Genomic DNA, 22991 nt, shown 5'->3' with positions numbered 1-22991 from the left:
TGTGAACCTTAAAGTCACTGCATATTATGACTGAACTAGAACTAAATTATTATCTATTTTTTCTAGATTTGACCACAAGCTTTCAAGTTTAAGCATTCAAGTTTGTTTTCTATAGACTGAATGTATAATGAACTGAACGGTTATCGAACAGTTTTGACATTTGCAAATGTAATGTGAGAATACTTAAATGAAGACCCCTTAATATGATACCCTATAAAGTCCACTTTACACTACTTCTTTTCACTAATTTCAGTGAGCCTAAAGTTAAGGATGTGCAAATATGCTGTAGTCTTTGAGCAGTTGAAATTATGCATCACTATATATTCTAAATAGCTGCAAATTTGGAGCTTGAAACCACCTTCCATCTTGGGAACTTCAAGATATAAATTCTCACCATAATGTTCCTAATAGTTATTGCAATGACAGTTAACACTTTGTGTCCCTGTATTTTCCATTTCCTGTGTAAACAGGCATTAGGGTGCAACCAGAAATCTCTTTTGACAAACAACCTCCATGCATTGAAAACACTAACTAATTTACCTACATCCTTAGAAACTCTCTTATTTTCACATATGTGGAACAAAGTAAAGGCAGTTAAAGTTTTCCACCTAAAGCAATTCCCCTTTTCTCAAACAAGAAAATAGTGCAACATTTAATTTTTTCACAAACAAGTTAGTTCATTGCATTTTTTCTTCCACTCTATTGTCTTGGCACTCAAAGGAATTAAAGTTCTTTTCCGTTTGAAAATATCACAAAACTGGCCAAAATGGTACAGTTATCATTAAACGCCTTATGCATCCAGCAATTCAGTGACTACAAAAAAGATCTACAAGCTAACATCAGAAATTCTGTGTTAAGAATTTTTCAAATGAAGTAATCCAGATACAAAAACTGTTGGCCAAAAGCTGCTAGTTTGCCAAAGTGGAAGTTATATACTGTTAGAATCAATATATCATGCACTCCTCAAAGAAAGTTAACAACTTTGTTTGGTTTTACTAAATTGAAACAATTCCCACTCAATAACAATGTGTCACAGGAGTGCAACTCAATGGTGTCACACCTGTTTCAGTTCACACATCCATACAGGCAGTTAAACAATTTTTCCTGCGTTCAAGTCCTTCCCTCTGAATGGGACAATTGTACTGTCTTCACTATCCTGCTGAAAATGGTGTTCACTGTCCCTGTGTGTTGAAGGAGGCACGTTGTGCTGGTGATGGAAAAATGCTGACCCTGGATAATGACCCATGACCTCACTGTAAGTGGGTGGTGGTCCTTCCATCCTTCCATTGCTGCTATAATTTGTTGCACTTATGCCTGAATTGTTGCTTGGTGGGCATGGTCCTCCATTATACATAGAGACATTGATCAAGTCACTATCAAATATGGTTCTGTTAGGTGGAGCCCTGACAGACTCACGATTGAGTTCCAATTGTTGTTCTGGATCTCGAAGTTGCAATGTACACAGCCTCTGATACGGAGGAGGTTCCTCTCCATCTGACAGTGAAATAGTGGGAGGAAGATCAATCTCATGTTGCATGTAGGGGTATGTGGGTTGAAAGCGGCTAAAGCGTTCCCTCTGCATGAATGATGGGGCTGTGAATCTGTCCCTTGATCTTGGAGTATACATCAGCTGAAAGCAAACAAGAAACATCTAAAGTTATTTTTGGACTGAGGTAATAGCATGATTCTTATATAAAATTTAATACACTATAACTTGCCAGTCAAATTGAAATAAGGTTTAGATTATTCTTAATATTCTCACCAGGTATAGCTGGTGCAAAGTAAGTTCAAAAGCTGTAAAGCCAGTTCAGAAAGAGAAAGCAAGTACTCTACTAATATCAAAATCTAGTTACCCATTAGCAGCGGCCATCAGCATAATTTGGATCTGCCCTAAACAGACACCAATCTAAGATCTGTATCTGCAGTATCACAGCACTATAAAATAAAGTAGATCCTGCAGCAAAAGCAGGATGAAGAGAAACATTAAAGGAATTAGGATTAAGTAAAATAAAGCACCTGTTAAGAACTTTAAAAACTAAAATCAGGGAAGCAGTGAACACCTTTAAAAGTGTACTAAATTAAAAAATGTAAATAATTGTCCATGAAAAATAAGTGTGAGACAAACAAGAATTGGTGTTAGTCTGTCTTCAACAGAGTGTTTTACCTGAAGTAGCATTGCTCAAGTTATGGCATAACATGTCATAATATTAGAAACTAAGTATGAATATTGTGGTATTGAAGGATTCACGGCACATATTATCACGAATAATTTTTTAAAAATATTATAGTCCTCAGGTACATAAATATCTGGGCTATTACTAAACTATTAGATTTCAACAGGAACATGCTTCCAGGAGAGTGACATGCTTCAAGTGATCTTAAACAAGATGGGATTACAAGACTTTATACCCTCCAGTTACAAGCTATATAGAATGACAATATAATGAAATTGTCTCTTAAAGGCTGACACATTGATTTACAACATAACACAATAAGCAATTTCCCAAATTAATACAAAAGTAGAAATGGAAAGGAGGAGGAAAAAGCAATCTAAGCAATCTCAGTAGAAAAAATTACATTGGGAAATCTAAATACTAGAATAAAAAGGTAGCTTTGGAGGAAGCTAAAATTCTAAAAAATGAAAGTAGTGGTGAAAATAAAGTTTTGAAATATTCATTAAATAGCACTTTCATTAAAAAGCATATCAGCTTCCTTTCTGCACAAGCAGAATACCAGAGGGAGTTGATAATGCTTTAGTACAGGCACTTGATAAACAGAACAGTTTGGAATCAACAAACCCCTGGTCCATCTAGCTTTACATAGAAATAATATAGCATAGAAGAGGCCCCTCGGCCCACCGAGTTTGCACAAGTCAAAACCATGCCAAATCTACATGAATCCCGCCTTCTAACACTTGGTTCATGGCTTTGGATGTCTTTGGTAAGACTATAATGCATGATTAACTGGGCAATGAAGCAAGGAATCCAGGTTTTATTTAAGTACAGAAAGGCTGCAGAAAACTACAGGGCTGAGGGTTTGGGAGTCTCCATGCATGAATTTCAAAAAGCTAGGATACAAGCTCAGCAGGCAACAGGGAATGAAAGCGGAATGTTGACCTTTATTTTAAAGGAGTGGAGTGAAAAAAAGGGAAGTCTTGCTGAAATTATACAAGGCACTAGTCAGACCACAACTGGAAAACGGTGAACAGGCTTGGGCTCCTTAACTGAGGAGAGATATACTGGCACTGGGGGCAGCCCACTTGACTGATCCTGGATATGCAGGGACTGTCTCATGAAGACAGGTAGAGGAAATTGAGCCAGCACTCATTGGAGCTTAGAAGAATAAGAGCCACCTTTTTGAACCAGACAAGGGGATTTGACAGGTTAGATGTAGAAAGGTTGCTAACACCAATGAATGTAAGAGGATGGTGGTTAGATTCTCTTGTTGAAGATTGTTATTACCTGGCACTTGTCAGAACAAAGAGTTGCCCATCTTTCTTTTCTCAGGCAATAGTAGATCTGTGGAATTCTTTATCTCTAAGGACTGTTGAGGCTGAGTCATTGAGTATATTCAAGGCTGAGATACGTAGATTTTTAATCAGTGAGGGAATCAAGGGTTTGGGGGAAAAGGCAAGAAAGTGGAGTTGAGGATTATCAGATCATTGAATGGTGGAGCAGACTCAATGGGCTGAATAGTCTGCTTCTGCTTTTATGTCTTATGGTCTTATGTTTGTAGGTTTGCAAGCATTCAAAATAGCAGGACCCAATCTTTGTTGAGCTTTGTGGTGTCTTTTAAAATTCACTCCAAACTAGTTTGGATTGCGGGAGCAAGCTTACTGTTATTCTTATATATTTTGCAGGATTCCATGAACACAATGTGATTACTCTTCCACTTTTGATGGTTTATACATTTCATACCATATAAGGAATGTTTTATAGTATCAAAACAACCTGACATCATCATTTAACTGGAACGTACCTCTGAAACGCCATGATGAGATACTGTGGTATCTGCTGAGCATAGGCACCCTTCCTATTTGAAAAAAAAAACATTTCATTAAATAAATAGTACAATATTATACTTGGTTATAGTCATCCCCAAGTCAAAAAAGGTTAAAGTTTTTTTGCATTCATGGTTTAAAGTTCACTGAATATACAGTGACCAGCAGAAATCTGCTCTTCAGGTGTCGATTTTGTATGTGGTTATAATCAATACATTAAACTCTTACATTAAACAAGTTGGACCAGTACCAAGTGCAGCTAATGGTGTGACCAGAGTTGATTATATTTTATACCATTCTCTATTGATAGAATGGTTTTTAATATGTCATTCTCTTGTTAAACCAATTAAGGCCATAAATAACTCCTGTCTTGAACACCAGGATCATAACAATGTAGTTGATTCTTAAATGCACGCTTAAATGAAATGGTTTAGCAAGCCATTCAGTTATATCAAACTGCTGCAAAGCTTAAAGAAAACGAAGAAACCAGATAGACCACCAGCATTGACCCAGGCACCAGAAATTAAAATGGCAAATTCAGCCTTCTTGACCATGCAAAAGTTCTCTTCACAAATATTTTGAGGTTTACGCCAAAACTGGGAAAGCTGTCCCACAGGTTGTCTTTATGGTATGTTTCCATGACATCACAATCACAATCCCTGGGTACCCAATTGGCAGGTTACACCAGAGGTGGCAGCACAATGGTATCCCATTGGGACAGATTTGCCCTAGAAGTCCTCAACATTGGCTCATGGCATCGAGGCAAACATCGGCAAGGAAACCTTCTGCTGATTATTACTGCCTTGGCTGATGATCAGTACTTCTCCAAATTGAATACCACCTGGAGGAAATACTGAGGGTGGAAAGGGCACATGACGCATTCTGGATGGATGACTTCAATATCAACCATTTAGAGTAGCTTAGTAGCAACATCACTGATCGAACTGGAACAGTCCTAAAGAACATAGTGGCTAGATTGGGTTTGCAGCAGGTGACTAGGAACCAACAAAGCGGTAAAATGACTTGACCTTGTCCTCGCCCTCATAAACCTACCTGTCACAGATGTGTGAGTCCATGACAGTACTGGTAGGAGTGACTCACCGACTAGGCCAAAATTTACTGCTCATCCATAATTGGCCTCAAGAAAGTGATGGTGAGCTGCCTTCTCGAACCACTGGTGTTGACAGGATTTAGGCACATATGTAATGCTGTTAGGAAGAGAATTGCAGGATTTTGATCCAGCAGCAGTAAAGGAGTGGCAAGTTCCAAGTCAAGATGTTTGGTTTGGAGGGGATCTTGCAGGTGCTACGTTTACTGCCCGTGTTCTTCCAGGTGGTAGGGGTTGCGTGTTTAGAAGGTGATGTTGAAGGAGATTGGGCGAGTTGCTGTTGTGAGTCTTACAAATGGCATACAGTGCTGCCACTCCACATTAGTAGCGAAAGGAGTGAATGGTGAATGGTGGATGAGGTGTCAATGAAACAAGCTGCTTTGTCCTGGAAGGTGTTAATCTACTTCTGTGCTTTTGGATTTATACCACCCAGGTAAGTGGAGAATACTTCATCACACTCCTGATTTGTGGCTTGTAGATGGTAAACGTAGGAGGTGAGTTACTCATGACAGAAATAAGTTGTTCCTCTGTCTGATATATCAGGGTGACTGCTCAAGAAATTCAGTTTGGGTGTATTAGACATGACCTACCCTTCACAAATTTATGTTGACTCTCTCTAATCAGCTCAAGTATCTCTAAGTGCTCAATCACTCTGTCCTTAATTACAGTTGCAAATAACCTTCCTACAACTTTTAGATTGTTAACAGAGAAAAAAGAGCATTAACAAAATCAACTTCCTGCAATATTGTCTTGTCAAAACAACATGGTTAACTGTAAGGCAAGGAAATAAAATGCTATGCATTAAACATAGCAATTATCTGCAGAATCCCAGCCACAATGAAATTTGTCGCATTATGAAAAACTTCAAAGAATAAATAAATTGTCAACAGATGTTTACTTTAAATGTTTGACATCCTCACCATTAGGATCACAACTGACTTTAAAAGAAAGTTAAGAGTAAATTATTGGAAAAAATTCTGAGGAATAGGATAAATCATAACATTGAAACGCATGGATTAATCTAGAATAATCAGCAAGGATTTGTCAGAGGAAGGCTGCATCTGACTAACGATTGAATTTTTTGAAGAGGCAAAAAGAAATGACGGTAGTACACTTAATGAAACCTACATCAATTTTAGCAATGTTTTCAATAAGTTCCTTCATAGCACATTGGTAATGGAAGTAAAAGCACATGGGATGCAAGGAAGGGTGGCATGTTGAATCAAAAAATAGCTCCATCACAAAGACCAAAAGATAACAGCTAACAGTTTTTGCGACTGGAAGATTTACCATTTCCAGAGCTTAGCATTGGGTCCCTTGGCAGGGGTGTGATTAACAAATTTGCAAATGTTACAAAAATTAGATGTGTGATTGATATCGAGGAAGAAAATTGCGAAATTGAAAAAATACCCAAAGACCTTAGGATGATGAAAGTCAGAAACAAAAACAGAAATTGCTGGGAAAACACGGCAGGTCTCGCAGCTTTCTCTCTGCAGATGCTGCCAGACAAACTGAAGAGCCACACCAGGCTCGAAATGCTAACTCTGTTTCTCCCTTCACAAATGCTGCCACACGTGCTGAGTTTCTCCACAAATTTTTTGTTTTTCATAATTGCACAGTGGTAAATCTTGGTTAAATCAAGAAAGGTGCTAAATGAAGCCCAGCTTCTTTAAAGGAATTGGAGATAATGCCAATAAAACCGTGAATCCTATTCTTCCCTAACTGATCCAGTGTGCAACACATTAACTACTTCCTACAGTGATTAATATTTACACAAAATTATTTTCCACGGTTCTCGAAAGTTTAGAAGTTGATGACACAACATGACTCAAAATTTGACTAACAACTAAATGCCAATATCATGCCACTTGGGTTGTGAACCCTTTGGAATACTGTGCTTCGTATTTGTGTATGTTTAAGATAGAGATTGATAGAGTTTGGATTACAAAAATAGGTAGGATAAGCAGATAAATGGCATTGAAGTGTTTGCTCAGCCATGAGCATATTGAATGGCGAGGCAGGCAGGCAGGCTTGATGGGCTGAATGGTCTACTCCTGTTCCTAATTACCTATTATAAAAAGAATGATGAATTCCACTTTGTAATCAAGTGATAAATGGATTAATGGTAAATTTGCATTTTATATGCGAAAGATTAATAATTACTGCAAAAACACAATTTTACAGTAACTAAGTGATAAAAAATCAAAATGTACAAAAGATTATAATCACAGTTTAACTAGATACAATTTCAGCAGCTCATCAGGAAGATTTAAATAGAATCCTGAAAACAAAAATAGATCATTCAGTCCAATTGTTCTCTGCTCACATAAGATTCATTTTTCTTTACATATACTTCTTCCCATACAATCCCCAAATCACTGCAACCACATATATGTTTCGAACATCTGAATCAATGCTATATGATTAGGTTCTGACACTAGGATTTTATTCTTCCACTGAAGCATGTAGTGGTTTGTTAAGTCACTTCAGTGGACAGTTAAGAACTGAATTCTTTAGGTTGTTACGAAAGACACATACCAAGATAAATATCAACTGGAAGACCATCATCTTGGTCAAAGTCTCTCTTTGGTCTGCCTTGAAGATTTTCATCTTTCAGTGCAAAGAATTCACCATGACCAGGTGTTACAGAATAACGCATTTCAAGGTTGAAGACAACATGCTGAAATTCATGAAAGCTTGGGGAAGATGCCACAAAGGCAGAATGGAAAACAACCATCAACTAAGGTCATAGAACATAGCAGCTGAACACTGAGTAAAAACTTACGTTATACACTTCACATGTAACAAAATCTTGTAAACATGAACTGTAATGGCAATTGTTTCAAGTAACATAAATATGTGGAAGAAATTGATTTGAATGGCCATGTGATTTAATAAATTTTATTAATAAAGTATGGACGGAATCTTAGTCTGAGTGATGTAGACTATGTTGAGTTCTGTGGCAGACTTGGGAGGTAAGTGTGGCAAGGCAGGGTAGGCAAACGGCAAGCAGTGGATGTAATATATCTGATTTTCAAAAGATGTTTTTATTAAGTTAGTGGTAAGATAAGAGTCCTGACGCTGGAAGTAGTGTATTAGATGGATAGAGAATTGGCTATGTGACAAAAAACAAAGATTTGGGATAAGAGGCATTTTCAGGATTGCAATCTGTAAGTGCGGTATGACAAAGGGGTCAGTGCTGGGGCCACAATTATTTACAAAACATATTAGTGACTTGGATGAGGAAAGTGAATGTACTATTGCAAAGATTGCAGGTGACACAAAAATAGGTGGGGAAGGAAGGTGGTGATGATGACACGGGGATATAGACAGGTTAAGCAAGTGGGCAAAAACTTGGTAGATGGAAATAATGTGGGGAAATATGAGATTTGGCAGGAAGAATAGAGAGGTTTAATATTACTTAAATGAGAAACACAGCAGAAAGCTACAGAACAGAGGCCTTTGGGAGTCTTCATCAATGAATCATAAAAAAAAAAGCTAGGATCCATGTTCAGTGGGTAACTGAAAGGCTAATGGAATATCGGCCTTTATTTTAAAGGGAAAGGAGTGGAAAATAGGGAGATTTTGCTAAAACTATACAGTCAGACCATACTTGGAATACTATGAACAGTTTTGAACAGATATACCGCAGTCTAGAGAAAGTTCACTAGGCTGATACCATGTATAGAGGGACTGTCTTATACAGTCATCGAGTCATAGAGCTGTACAGCATGGAAACAGACTCTGCTGTTCAACTCGACCATGCTGACCAGATATTGTAATTAATCTAGTCCCATTTGCCAGCATTTGGCCCATATCCCTCTAGGCCCTTCCTATTCATATATCCATTCAAATGCCTTTTAAATGTTGTTATTGTACAAGCTTCCGCCACTTCCTCTGGCAGTTCATTCCATGCATGCACCACCCTCTGTATGAAAATGTTGCCCTTCAGGTCCGCTTTAAATCTTTCCCCTCTCACCTTAATCCTATGCCTTCTAATTCTGGAATTCTCCAGCCCAGGGAAATTACCTTGTCTATTCACCCTGTCTATACCCCTCATGATTTTATAAACCTCTATAAGGTCACCCCTTAGCCTCCGACAATCCAGCAAAAATAGCCCTAGCCTATTCAGCCTCTTCCCATAGTTCAAACCCTTCTGGAGACTAGGATTGAATGCATTATTCTAAAAGTAGCCTAACGAAAGTCCTGTACAGTCGCAACATGACCTCCTAACTGCTATATTCAATGCACTGACCAATGAAGGCAAGCATACCAAATGACTTCTTCACTATCCTGGCTACCTGTGACTCCACTGTCAAGGAACTATGTAACTGCACTCCAAGGTCTCTTTGTTCAGCAACACTCCCCAGCACCTTACCGTTAAGTGTATAAATCCTGCCCTGATTTGCCTTTCCAAAATGCAGCACATCATATTTATCTAAATTAAACTCTATCTGCCACTCCTTGTCTGACTGGCCCATCTGATCAAGATCCTTTGGACTCTGAAGTAATCTACTTCACAGTCCACTACACCACCAATTTTGGTGTCATCTGCAAATGAGGAGCGGTTGAGATGGTTGGGCCTGTACTCCTTGGAATATAAAAGAATGAGAGGCAACCTTATTGATTGAAATATACAAGGTTCTTTGGGGACTTGACAGAGTAGATGCGAGTTTAGGATCACAGGGCATAATCTCAAAAATAAGGTGATGCACATTTAAGGCAGAGATGAACAGGAATTTCTTCTCTCAGAGGTAATGAATCTGTAGAATTTTTTTACCACTGAGGATTTTTTAGCCAGGGTTATTTAAGTATATTCAAGGCTGAGAAAGACAGATTTCTACTCAGTAACGGAATCAAGGATTTTGGGGTAAAGTCAGGAAAATAGAGTCAAGGATTATCAGATCAGCCATGATCTCATTCAAAGGCAGAGCAGCTTCAATGGGCTGAATGGCCTACTTCTGCTCCTACAACTTATTACGGGGGCCGTCTCAATGTTAGGAGTAACTCGCACCATCTTTTCTGCTTTTCATAAATGGCATGGCAAGATTCTTGCTAGACGGTTATGAGTTGCCAAATGACAGGAGTAAATGTTTGTTAAATCCCTTGTTAACAGCCTCTTTAATATTCACCCTCCATTTTCCCAAACACCAAGCTCAACTTCAGGAAAATTAAGACAAGACAAGCTGGTAGATCCAGCTCACTTGCTTCAAATAACCACTAGGTTGGAAACAGGGCAACAACATCCACAGCACACTCCACTGCCAGCATCCACATTCCACATCCACGAACACTGGCATTTGACACGTACCAACCTCTAACAACCGTCATGGCACATCTCCGATATACTAACAGCATCTCTGACTTGCAATGCTTGCCTTTTTGTGCCTTGGTCCCTCAGCCAAAGATACCATACTTATACTACTGTTGCTTTGCTGTACTTTGCAGTGCAGACACAACAGCAAGAAACTCACTATAATTGTCAGCAGACCTCAGTCAAGTCAAGAGGAATAGCATTCATTAATGAGTTCCTGGTAGAGTAAGGCAGAGGCAGCCTCTGATACCAGTCCAGGCTCTGCTTGGTGTAGTCAGAGTCAGGAGATCAGGGTGAGGAACTGAGTGATAGGCACCACCCCACCAGACTTGACTCTTCCTCACTATTGAAGGTTATTTTCCTGCTGGAATGACAGAGAGAGTGAGAGTCATGTATTATGGGAAATTAAAGTGGGTGGCACAGCTATTACAGTTGGTGCAGGTAGGGACGTGTCCTGAGTGACACATGTAGTGCAGAGGCCATGTTGAGGGTTGGGATGGGTATGAGTAAGTAGAGATGATGTTGCAGGCAACAAAGACAGCTTAAGCCTTGGTGGGAGTTGGGTACAGCAGCAGAGGTAGAATGAATGTTAGATATTGGAGGGTATTGGATGGTGGAATTTATCCTAGTAGAACGGAGAAGGAAATTTATCTTCCCACAGGCATTCCTCCAGACAGCTGAGAGTGTTTATCTTGGGTGGTAACTTGGGAGGGGCGTGGGGGTATGGCATGGTCTAAGATTATGGCCTCCATTGCTGGCCCTTGGTGAAGAAGGAAGTCTCATATTGATACCACCCCATCCAGCATGACCTCCACGACATTGCTCACAAAGCAAGATGCTGACTTCCACCTGTCTACCATGTCAGGGGTAAATGTCAGGAACTCTGCAGGGGAGCTTTAGACTGACAGTGCTCGGTCGGATCCACAATGGGCTTTTAAAGATGGTACAGGTGTAAAGGATATTTGTTGAATGGAGAGTTGTTGCAGAAACAGCATGTGGTAAGATGGGATAAAAATCGGATGTGAGAAACACCTTAGGGTGGGGTAGGTAGTCAATGAGGTAAATTTCTTACAGACTAGTCAAGAATAGCCTGACGTATTCATACTCGGGGAATCATACCTGACAGAAAATGTCTCATGCACCACCATCACTGCCCCTGAATATGTCCTATCCCACTTGGAGGACAGACCCAGCAAAGGTGGTGGCACAGTCGTATACAATCAGGAGACAGTTATAGAGTCATAGAGTCATACAGCATGGAAACAGACCCTTCAGTCCAACCAATCCATGCCAAACATAAATCCGAAACTAAACTAGTCCCACTTGCCTGGTCCTGGCCCTTATCCATCCAAACCTTTCCTATTCTTGCATTTATCCAAATGTCTTTTAAATATTCTAACTGTACCCACACATCCACCACTTCCCCAGGAACTTCATTCTACACACGAACTACCTTCTGTGTAAAAAATCTGCCCTCATGTCTTTTTTAAATATTTCTCCTCTCACCTAAAAAATTTGCACTCTAATCTTGAAATTTCTCATCCTAGGGAAAACAAACAGCTACGATTAACTCTATCTATACCCCTCATTATTTTACGAACTTCTATAACTCCTACGCTCCAGTGAAAATAGTCTCAGCCTATCCAGTCTTTAACCTTCCATACCCAGCAACATCCTGGTAAATCTCTTCTGAATCCCCTTCAGCTTAATAATATCCTTCCTATAACTGGGCAACCAGAACTGAACACAATATTCCAGAAGAGGCCTCACCAATGTCCTGTATAATCTCAACATTACTTCCCAACTCCTATACTCAAAAGACTGAGCAATGAAGGCAAGTGTGCTAAATGCCTGGGAGTTGCCCTGGGAGTCCTCAACATTGACTCTGCACCCCATGAAGTCTCATTGTTTCAGGTTAAACATGAGTAAGGAAACCTCCTGCTGATTACCACGTACCATTCTCCCTCGGCTAATGAATCAGTACCCCTCCACGTTGAGCATAACTTAGAGGAAGCCCTGAGGATGGCAAGGGCACAAAATGTACCCTTGTTGGGGAATTTCAATGTCCAACACCAATTTTGGATCAGCAGCAGCACTACTGATTGAGTTGGTCGGGTCTTAAAGGAATGGCTGCTAGACTAAGCCAGCGGCAGGTGCTGAGGTAACCAACAAGAAGGAAGAACATACTTGACTCATCCTTACCAATCTACCAAGTGCAGATGCATCTGTCCATTACAGTATCAGTAAGAATGACAACTGCATAGTCCTTGTGGAGACGAAGTCCCACCTTCACATTGAGAATACCCTCCATTTTGTTGTGTGTTACTATCATAGTGCTACATGGAATAAACTTCAAACAGATGTAGCAACTCAACACTGGGCATTCCTGAGGCACTGTTGCACACCAGCACAACCTGCAACCTCATGGTTTGTTTATCCCCCACTCAGCCAATACCATCAAACTCTCCTTAATGAGAGAGCAGTCCTTTGGTATAGTTAAACAATGGCAACTTTACCTTACTAGATAAGCCATTTGAAAAAAGAGGCACAATTTTAAGTTGAAGTGACAAGGGGGATATATATATCATCTCTGAAAAGAACCACACAGATTGGTACGTGAAGCATTACTAAAATGAACAGGTTCATGTTTTTGGGTCACCTAAACACATATCCTTTATAATATTTACTTGCTCTTGAAACCTTCTGTATTTTTGAGTGTTTCATTGTCGTACTTAACCCCAATAGTTCAAGACTACCATCTGTCTAGTCAGACTGCACAACCAGTTCAACTGACTAGTCAATCTAAGTAGATTGTGGTGAAGGAGGCAACAAGAGTGAAAAATATACTTGACCCAGTCCTCACCAATCTATCTACTGCAGATGCATGACAGAATCAATAGGAGTAACAAATACCCAGTCCTGATCCCGTCTTCATGTTGGTTCAATCATCCTTTCAAGGAAATCCGTGACCCTTATCTGGTCTAACATACTTGTGACTCCAAACACAGTATGGTTGACCATTCACTGGCATCTGCCATGGCCTAGCAAACTATTCAATTCAAGGGCAATTAGGGTGGGTACTAAGTTCTAACAAAGCTGGTGATGCCTACATCGCCACACACAAAAAATTCTCCACATGTTGTACAGCATTACATCCATGTTGAAAGGGATAGATTTCAATAGACCTAGCAACTCAAAACTGGGCAATCATGAGGCACGTGGGCCTTCAGCAGCAGCAGAAGAACATGCAACCACAATTTGTAACTTCGTGGCCTAGCACAGACCCACTCTACTATTACCACCAAGCCATGGGATCAAATTTGGTTCAATGACGAGTGCAGGAGGGCTTGTCTGAGGTAGCACAGGCACACTTTGAAAAAAGAGATACCAATCTGGTAACAGCACAACACTGTACTCATTGCACAGAAAGCAACACAGACAGCATTTAGAGCTAAGAGGTCCCACAACTAATGGATCAGATCTGACCTCAGCAGTTCTTGAACAACAGTCATGAATGGAAGTGGACAATTAAACAACTCATTCAAGGAGGTAGCTTCACAATGATGGGAGTGCCCAGAACATCAGTTCAAAAGACAAAGTTGAAGCATTTGTATCTCTCTTCAGCCAGAAATGCTGAGTGGATGATCCACCTTGGCCTCTTCCTGAGGCTGTCAGCATCACTGTTGCCAACTTTCAGCCAATTGGACTCACTCTACCTGATATCAAGAAAGAGCTGAAGATACTGTGAAGGTTATGGGCCTTAACAACATCTCGGCAACGGTATTGAAGACTTGTGCTCCTGAATTAGCCATGTTTCTAGCCAACTTATTTCAGTACGGTTACAATATTGCCATCTATATGGAATATGGTCACATATGTCCTACCCACAAAGTAGGCCGAATCCAAGCCAGCCAATTACAGCATCATTAGTCTACTCTCAATCATCAGCAAAGTGATGGAAGATGTCATTGACAGTGCTATCAAATGGCATTTACTCAACAATAACCAGTCCACTGATATTCAGTTTACATTCTGCCCACTAAGCTATTGGTCTCATTACAGTTTTGATCCAAATATGATAAGAGAACTAACTCAAGAGGGAAAGTAATAGTGACTGCCCTTGATATCAAGGTGTCATTTGATTCGGTGTTGAATCAAGGAGCTTAGGAAAACTGGGAATCGAGGCTAACACTTCACTCGTTGGAATGTACAAAGAAGGTGATTGTGGGAGATCAATCACCTCTCTTCCCAGGACAATGACTACAGGAGTTTGTCAGGTTAGTGTTCTAAGCACAAGCACCTTTAGCTGCTTCATCAATGATCTTCCCTCCATCATAAGGTCAGAATTGGAGATGTTTACTGATGATTGTACAATGCTCAGCATGACTCCTCAGATACTGAGGCAATCCATGTCCAAATGTAGCAAGGTCTGGAAAAACATTTAGATTTATGCTGTAAAATGGCAAGTAACATTTGTATCACATAAATGGCAGGCAATTGCCATCTTTAACAAGAGATAATCTAACTACTGCCCCCTTGATATTCAATGGCATTGCCATCACTGAAATCCCCCACTATCAACATCATGGGGGTTACCACTGACCAGAAACTGAACTGGGTACAAGAGCAGGTCAGAGGTTAGGAATACTACAGGGAATAATGACTCACCTCCTGACTCCCCAAAGCCTGTCCACCATTTACTAGGCACAGTCAGCAGAAGATGAAATAATCCCTACTTGCAGCTCTAACAACACTCAAGAAGTTGACACCACCCAGGACAAAGGAGCCTACTTCACTGGGACGACATCCACAAACATTCAGAAGGACCAAGGCACCAGATACATAGGAATTTCAAACCCCGTAAGTTCCTCTCCTAGCCAAATACCATTCCGACTGGGAATTATTTTGGAATTCCTTCACTGTTGCTGGATCAAAATCCTGGAACACTCATATGGAGTGCAGCAACTTAAGAAGCAGCTCACCACTACCTTCTTAAAGGCGATTAGGGATGGGCGATAAATACCGACCTTGGCAATGACACCAATACTGAATGAAAACAAAACTGCTGCCCCGTAGTCTAAAGGAAAGAATTAACCTCCGTTGCCTTTACTGGTCAGTGCATTCAGTATAGGCGTTGGGAGGTCACATTGTGGTTGCACACGACATTGGTTAGGCCACTTTTGTAATTCTGGTCTCCGTGCTATAGGAAAGATGTTGCAAAATTTTAAAGAGTTCAGAAACGAGTTACACGGATGTTACCTGGGTAGGAGCATTTGAGCTATAGGGAGAGGCTGTATAGGCTGGGGCTATTTTCCCTGGAGTGTCACAGGCTAAGGGGTGACCTTATAGAGGTTTATAAACGCATGAGGGCCATGGATAGGGTGAATAGCCAAGGTCTTATCCATAGGGTGGGTGAGTCCAAAGCTAGAGTGCATAAGTTTAAGGTGAGAGGGGAAAGATTCAAAAGGGATCTAAGGGGCAACTTTTCCACACAGAGGGTGGTGCATATATGGAATGAACTGCCAGATGAAATGGCGGACGCTGATACAATTACAACATTTAAATGGCATCTGGATGGGTATATGAATAGGAAAGGTTTAGAGGGATATGGGCCAAATGCTGACAAATGGGACTAAATTAATTTAGGATATCTGGTTGGTATTGACGAGTTGGACCGAAGGGTCTGTTTCCATGCTGTACAGCTCCAAGACTCTGCAGAGGCAAGGTTTAATTAGGGATAATCATGGCATTGTCAGACAGAGGTCATGCTTAACAAATCTGTTTGAATTTTACAAGAAGGTGACCAATTGTGTGGATGAGGATAGTGCAGTTGATGTAATATATGGATTTCAGCAAGACCTTTGACAAAGTTCTACATGGAAGACTAATAAAGAAGGTGAAAGCACATTGTATACAGGGTAACTTGGCAAGTTGGATCCAAAATTGACTTAGTGACTGGAGATGAAGGATGGTGGCAGAAGGCTGCGTGACTGGAGGCCAACATCCAGTGGCATATCCATGGGAATCCAAATGTTAAGGGCAATGGTGGTAGGGGGTTTGTAGTTTGGGGGCCAGGTTGAAATAGTACATAAGTTTGTGGATGACATGAAGATTGACTGGATGGTTGACAGTGAGGTAGAAGGTCTTAGGTACAGGAGCATATAAATGGATTGGTCAGATAGGCAGATCAGTGGCACATGGAATTTAATCGTGCTAAGTGTGAGGTGATGCGCTTTGGAAGAAGTAACAATGGAGTACTCAATGAATGGTGGAACTTAGAGGACAGAGGGATCTTGGAGTTCTTGTCCTCAAATCCCTGCAGGTGGCAGGGCATGATAACAGGGTAGTTAAGAAAGCAGATGGGACAATTGCCTTTATCAGTAGAGGCTCGATTATCAGATCAGGAAGGCTATGTTGGAGCTGTACAAATCTTTGGTTGGGCCACAGCTGGAGTACTGTATGCAGTTCTGGTCACCACACTACAGAACAGTGTGATTACACTGGAGGGGATGCAGATGAGATACATCAGGATATTGCCTGGATGGAGCACTTTAGTTATGAAGAGAGGCTGGTTAAGCTTGGTTACTTTCTTTAGAGCAGAGAAGATTGAGGGGTGAACTGATAAAGGTATAAGATTATGTGGGGCATAGACAAGGTGGATAGAAAGCAGCCGTTCCCCTTCATTGAAGGGTCAATACAAGAGAACATACTTTTACGGTGGAAGGCAGAAAGTTTAGAGGAGAATTGAGGAAAAATATGATGGCAAAAACAAAGAAATCATGGCAATTTTTTATATTTCCCTGGTTAGACCTCAGCAACAATACTGTATACAATTCTGAGTACCATGTTTTGGGAAGGATAACAAGGCCTTGGAGAAAGTGCAGAGGAGGATTACCAAGGTGATACCACAGAGAGAAAATTTCATTTGTGTGGAGATGGAACTGTTCCCCTAATGAGAAAAGATTAAGGGGTAACTTTATAGAGGTAATCAAAACAATGAAAGTGGTTGATTGAGCAAATGAGAAATTGTAATACTAAGACAGTGGCTTGGTAACCATATCCAGAGATCAAAGATTTAAAACTAATTGGCAATAGAGGCACAAGGGGAATACATGGTAAATGTGTTAGTAACCATAATCAGAGATACGAAATTTAAAATAATTGGCATACAGCCAGAGGGGAAATGAGGAAAAAATATTTCCCACAGATGGTAGTTGAGATCTTGAATTCATAACCTGAAAGATTTCAAAGGAACTTTCCAAAATGAATTGGACGCGCATTTGAGAAAGACTATGTCAGAGGTTAGGCCAAAATATTAAGTGTAGCACTAAACTGGACAGCTCTTTCACAGAACTGGCACAGACACACTGGGCCAAATGATTTCCTTTTTTGCTGGAAAATTTTGCAGTTCTAGCTGTGGATTACTGTCTTGACTGGTTTATGGCCAGCAGACAGCCAGATGCTGAGCTGGACCACAGCAATCCATGTTATACATTAACGATCTGGAGGAGGGAACTGAGGGCATTGTTGCTAAGTTTGTAGATGACACAAATATAGGTGGAGGGATGGGTAGTGCCGAGGAAGTGGGGAGCCTGCACAAGGATTTGGACAGGCTAAAAGAGTCAACAAAGGAGTGGAAAATGGAATACAATGTGGGAAAGTATGATGTTACGCACTTTGGTAGGAAGAAGAGAGGTGTAGACTATTTATTAAATGGGAAAAGGCTTTGGAAATCTGAAGCACAAAGGGACTTAGCAGTCCTAGTTCAGGATTCTCTGAAGTTTAACATGCAGGTTGGTTATCAGTTTGGAAGGCGAATGCAATGTTAGAATTCATTTCAAGAGGGCTAGAATACAATAGCAGAGAAGTACTGCTCAAGCTGTATAACCATGATGTGGAGGTGCCGGTGTTGGACTGGGGTGGGTAAGGTCAAAAATCACACGACACCAGGTTATAGTCCAACAGGTTTATTTGAAGTAACAAGCTTTCAAAGTCTCGCTCCTTCTTTAGGTGTCAGTGAAAGAGGTGGCATCACATGCAGAATTTATAAGCAAAAGATCAAAGGGTCTTAGAACTAATGTGAATATGTTGAACAAACCTAAGTTGGCTATTAAATCTTTAGTCAGTTAGAAATAAATTCCTACTTTGGAAATAAAACCAGTCTGACTCCAAGTTGATACACAGATTCTAAACAAGGCCTCACACCTAAAATGCATTGTCTGACCTGGAATGTCACTTCTGGTATATTGAGGGAACTGATAACACCTTTAGTTATCTCGGGGCAGTGACTTGAAAGAAATTCTGGAATTTGCATATTAATCCTTGCTAACTGATTAAGATTTATCAGCCATCTTAGGTTTGTTCAACACATTTACATGAGTTCTATGACCCTTTGATCTTTTGCTTATAAATTGTGTGTGATGCCACCTCTCTCACTGATACCTGAAGAAGCAGTGAGACTCTGCCTTCAAATAAATCTGTTGGAGTATAACATGGCATCATGTGATTTTTGACCAGGCTGTATAAGGCTCTGGTCAAATCACATTTGGAATATCGTGATAAATTTTGGGCCCCATACCGAAGGAAGGATGTGTTGGCATTGGAGGGGGTCCAGAGGAGGATTGCAAGAATGATCGCAGGGATGAAGGGCTTGTCATGATGAGCGGTTGAGAACTCTGGACCTGTACTTGATAGAATTTGGAAGGATGAGGAGGGATCTCATTGAAACTTATAGAATACTGACAGATCTGTATAGGGTGGATATGGAGAAGATGTTTCCTCAGTGTGAAGAGACAACCCTTTAGAACTAAGATGAAGAGAAATTTCTTTAGCTAGATGGTGATGAATCTGTGGAATCCATTGCCACAGAAGGCTGTGGCGGCCAAGTCTTTGAGTATCTTTAAGACAGAGATAGATAGGTTCTTGATTAGTAAGGAGATCGAGGATCAAAAATTAGAGTGAGTAGGCAGGAGAATGGAGTTGAGAAACATATCAGCCATGATAAAACGGCACAGCAGACTCAATGGGTCGAATACCTTAATTCTACTCCTAAATCTTATAATCTCATGGATCACCTGCTGTTAACATGCACATGAGAATATGACAATCAGTGACAGTACTAGGCGGAAATATACTACTAGCTATACATTTTCCCTGACCTCCTTCAAGACATTGCAGAATGTGGATTTATCTGGATGGTGCTGTGGAGTTGGGTAGAACACAGTCTTTTTTAAAAAAACACAAGCATTACCTTCATTTCGGTAACCAGCAAATGAGAATGTTGAGACTTTTTTTTAAGACTCATATCTGCACATGAGTTTTATTTCTCCTCATTTCTTTGAAACTTCTTAAGTCCCTGTTCTTTTAGCCTTGATAAAAGACTGCTAAAGGATGAAAACCTTCTTCGTTCTTTCTAGAAAAGATGGCATAAGTTTTGCCACTCAATTGTAAAACTTCTCACTCATTACCATTTTCTTGACAGCAAATTAAGGATTGGCAACAATTAAATCCTAATCTTTCCAGCAATGCCAAAATTCCATGAAAGAGAAAATACCTTACACCTACATCCATTTCTTTATTGCAAATTATACATATTCCTAATTGTCTTAAATTGCACTTTAATTACTTAAGGAAACAATTATACAAACTATACTATTTAAACACATTGGTTTCTTTAGGTTAAGAATCAACGATATTTATAAAGTATTAATCATGGATGCTTCTAAGCAAAACCTAACAAGCTCTGTGAACCTTTTAGGTGAAAATTTGAAATTCCTCATCTTGAAATGTTTCTGCCTATTGAAATTTAACAGATTTTTCATTACATAACAAACTGTACATTCAGAATTGTCAAAGTGAATTTAACACATCCATTTAGCAAAAATGAAGCAATATAGGTTGAAAAATATTTTAATTTTAGCACATTCCTTAATATGAGAACAAGTCAAGGTTACATAAAGTTAGTAATGTGTTAAATTACTGTAGAACGAGGCAGTTCAGAAACAAAAATGAGCATATATTTAAAAGTTCCTTTGGAATGGTACAGTATATATATAACATATACACATCTATACTGTTATTATGTAAATATACTGGATTAAATTTGAACAAGAAGTGTTGTATAAAACTTACAGGCTGTAAAACTTCCTCGTGCTGCCTGGCCTGACTCTGTCGGTTTATGAAAGACCTTGTTAAATGCTTGTAGTGGTTCAGCAAGCAAACGATCACGACCACCATTATTGTCATTGCCACAACAATGATGATTATCTTGACGAGTTCTTGTTCAGCTAAAACGACAAACAAAATAAAACTAATTTCCTTAAAATTATCAGGATAGATCACACTGAAATGCAGATAGTTATGATTAACAGTAATTCCTTAAAATGGCCTCTTTGACAGCATTTCGACAGTTGCCTATTAAAGTTTTATAAATTCCTGATTGTATTTAGTTGAATTAAATAAAACCTGGATTATCTTCTGCTGAATTTAAAACATGTCATGCAAGAAGGTTTAAAAAGAGCTACCTTTTTCCCAAATCCATTTATTTGACTGTGTAACCTTCACATTGGTGACATTCACCTCATCACTCTGCATAATCAAGATGTGGAATTCAGCCATACACATCTAGCTGCACTTAAACATGCTATAATAGTAGAATGAGCCAGACTTCAGAGGCAGTGTGAAGTTCACAATGTCTGCATGCACTGTAGATATCGCAATACTCAGGTGCTAGACTTAAACGCTGTGGCAGAGACTGTGATGACCACAAATTAACTGAAATCAGTGGACGAAATACACAGTGTGGCAGGATGTTGCTTGTGCTGTGGAAACAGCTTAATAAGACATATGGCCTTGCCTCTTTTGCTTGGCAAAGAAGTTTTTCTGCTAGTTGTTTACTAAATTTAAATATACAGGAAAAGAACTAGACATTTGAACTTCTGGGTTCTTCAGCCAGCTCACCACAAAGGAAACTAGAACAGTACACGAGAGTATGCAAAGTCCAACGGACGGATGAGACAACACCCTCTGACTATAGTGGATTTTTGCTACATGCCATGCAATCTTGATATTGCAAAGAACAACTCAGACTTTATCTTCCATTTTTCTGCACCAAACATTTTTGTCAATTTCTGCTGAAAAGAATATATTTGTCTGACTTTGAAATGAACATATGCAGGACAACTGTGCGCTCAATGCTTTTATATTTTCAAATAGAACATTCTGTTACGTCACTATTCTATTTTCCTGGTGTTTAAGATTTAGAGCTTAGTTGTCAAAAATGTTAAACTGTACATGACGGGCATGAGGAGATGAGTAGTATTTCTGCATTTACTAAAAGACAAGACAATGCCTTCAACCTTTAACAAGCTTTGCTTCTGAACAGTCTGAATGAGGGCCATCGTGCTATCTGCCCTGAGAGTGAATTTCTATCATCAATACTTGTAAGTGGTTATTAAAAAGTTTTAATTTCCTGCTGGACACATTTGAACAAAAATAAGAAGACAAAGCAACAGTGTTTACATTGAAAAGCATGGATATTTAACACTAACATAACATCACGTTAATGAGGCCGTGGAAGACATCTAATTTCTACACAATCTTCATCTTCAACTCCATTGTTAAAAAGCAAACTGCCGTACATCATAATACTTCAAAAAATAAAGATCAGATATTACAATGATCTACGGAACAACATTTTTGAAGGAAACTACACAAATTTATTTTCTTTTGTTATTTGTTTATAGCATTTTTTATAAGACCATGTGATGTCGGAACAGAAGTAGGCCATTCAGCCCATCAAGTCTGCTCTGTCATTCAATGAGCAAATGGCTGATCTGATAATCCTCAACTCCACTTTCTTGCCTTTTCCTCACAACCCTCAATTTTGTGACTGATTAAAAATCTCACCATCACAACCTTGAATATACTTAATAACTCAACTTTCACAGCCCTCTGTGGTAAAGAATTCCACAGACTTACTACTTTCTGAAAGAAGAAATCACCCTCATATCTGTCTTAAATGTACATTTGTTCTGAGATTATGCCCTCTGTCCTAGACTATCCTACAAGGGTCAATAAACTTTCCGCATCTACTCTGTCAAGTTCTGTAAGAATCTTATATGCTTCAATAAAGTCGCCTCTCATTCTATATTTCATGAGTACAAGTCCAAACTACTTGGCCTCTCCTAATTAGACAGTCCTTCATATGTGGAATCAATGAGGGACTATCGCTAATGCCAGCATATCTTTCCTTTGATAAGGGGCACAAACTATTCACAATATTCCAGCTGTGGTCTGAATATTGCAGAACATCTCTACTTTCATACTCCATTCCCTTTGAACTAAAGGCCAGCATTTAATTTGCCTTCCCTGTTATTCGCTGAACTTGGATGACAACATGTGCTTTCTATGATTCATGGACAAATCCATCTTCCGTAGCTTTCTGTAGTTTTTCTATTTCCCTCTAATTGTTAGATTCCCTTAGCACTAAAGTAGGAGGTGTCAATGCAAATTTGTTTCTTTTGACCACCTTTCTTTTAAAAAATCAAACTATCACTAAAAGTTTCACA

At 39.6% G+C, this 22991-nt stretch overlaps 1 protein-coding gene across 1 annotated transcript; it reads right to left on the bottom strand.

Annotated features, from left to right (window-relative positions):
- Positions 1-3: 3 nt before the first annotated feature.
- On the bottom strand, positions 4-21196 carry LOC109921847 (low-density lipoprotein receptor class A domain-containing protein 4-like). The gene is made up of 4 exons (XM_020521903.2): positions 20946-21196; positions 20554-20708; positions 3979-4032; positions 4-1630 (listed from the first exon to the last, which is right to left on the bottom strand). Exons 1-4 carry the CDS (start codon positions 21043-21045, stop codon positions 1091-1093), a joined length of 849 nt encoding a protein of 282 aa, XP_020377492.1. The 5' UTR covers positions 21046-21196; the 3' UTR covers positions 4-1090.
- Between the last annotated feature and the right edge of the window lie 1795 nt (positions 21197-22991).

This window comes from Rhincodon typus, unplaced genomic scaffold (assembly GCF_021869965.1).
Source record: "Rhincodon typus isolate 14 unplaced genomic scaffold, sRhiTyp1.1 hic_rhity00001559, whole genome shotgun sequence".
Lineage (NCBI taxonomy): Eukaryota > Metazoa > Chordata > Chondrichthyes > Orectolobiformes > Rhincodontidae > Rhincodon > Rhincodon typus.
The sequence above is the reverse complement of the archived record's forward strand: the minus strand, read 5'-3'. Positions and strand labels throughout refer to the sequence as shown.

Excerpts from the sequence above, each read along its gene's own strand:
- LOC109921847 (XM_020521903.2), bottom strand. The coding sequence starts at position 21,045 with ATGTGTATGGCTGAATTCCACATCTTGATTATGCAGAGTGATGAGGTG. Across the intron at positions 4,033-20,553 it reads ACGAGGAAGTTTTACAGCCT|GAAGGGTGCCTATGCTCAGC; the intron begins GTAAGTTTTATA and ends TTTTTCAAATAG. Across the intron at positions 1,631-3,978 it reads CTCATCATGGCGTTTCAGAG|CTGATGTATACTCCAAGATC; the intron begins GTACGTTCCAGT and ends GTTTGCTTTCAG.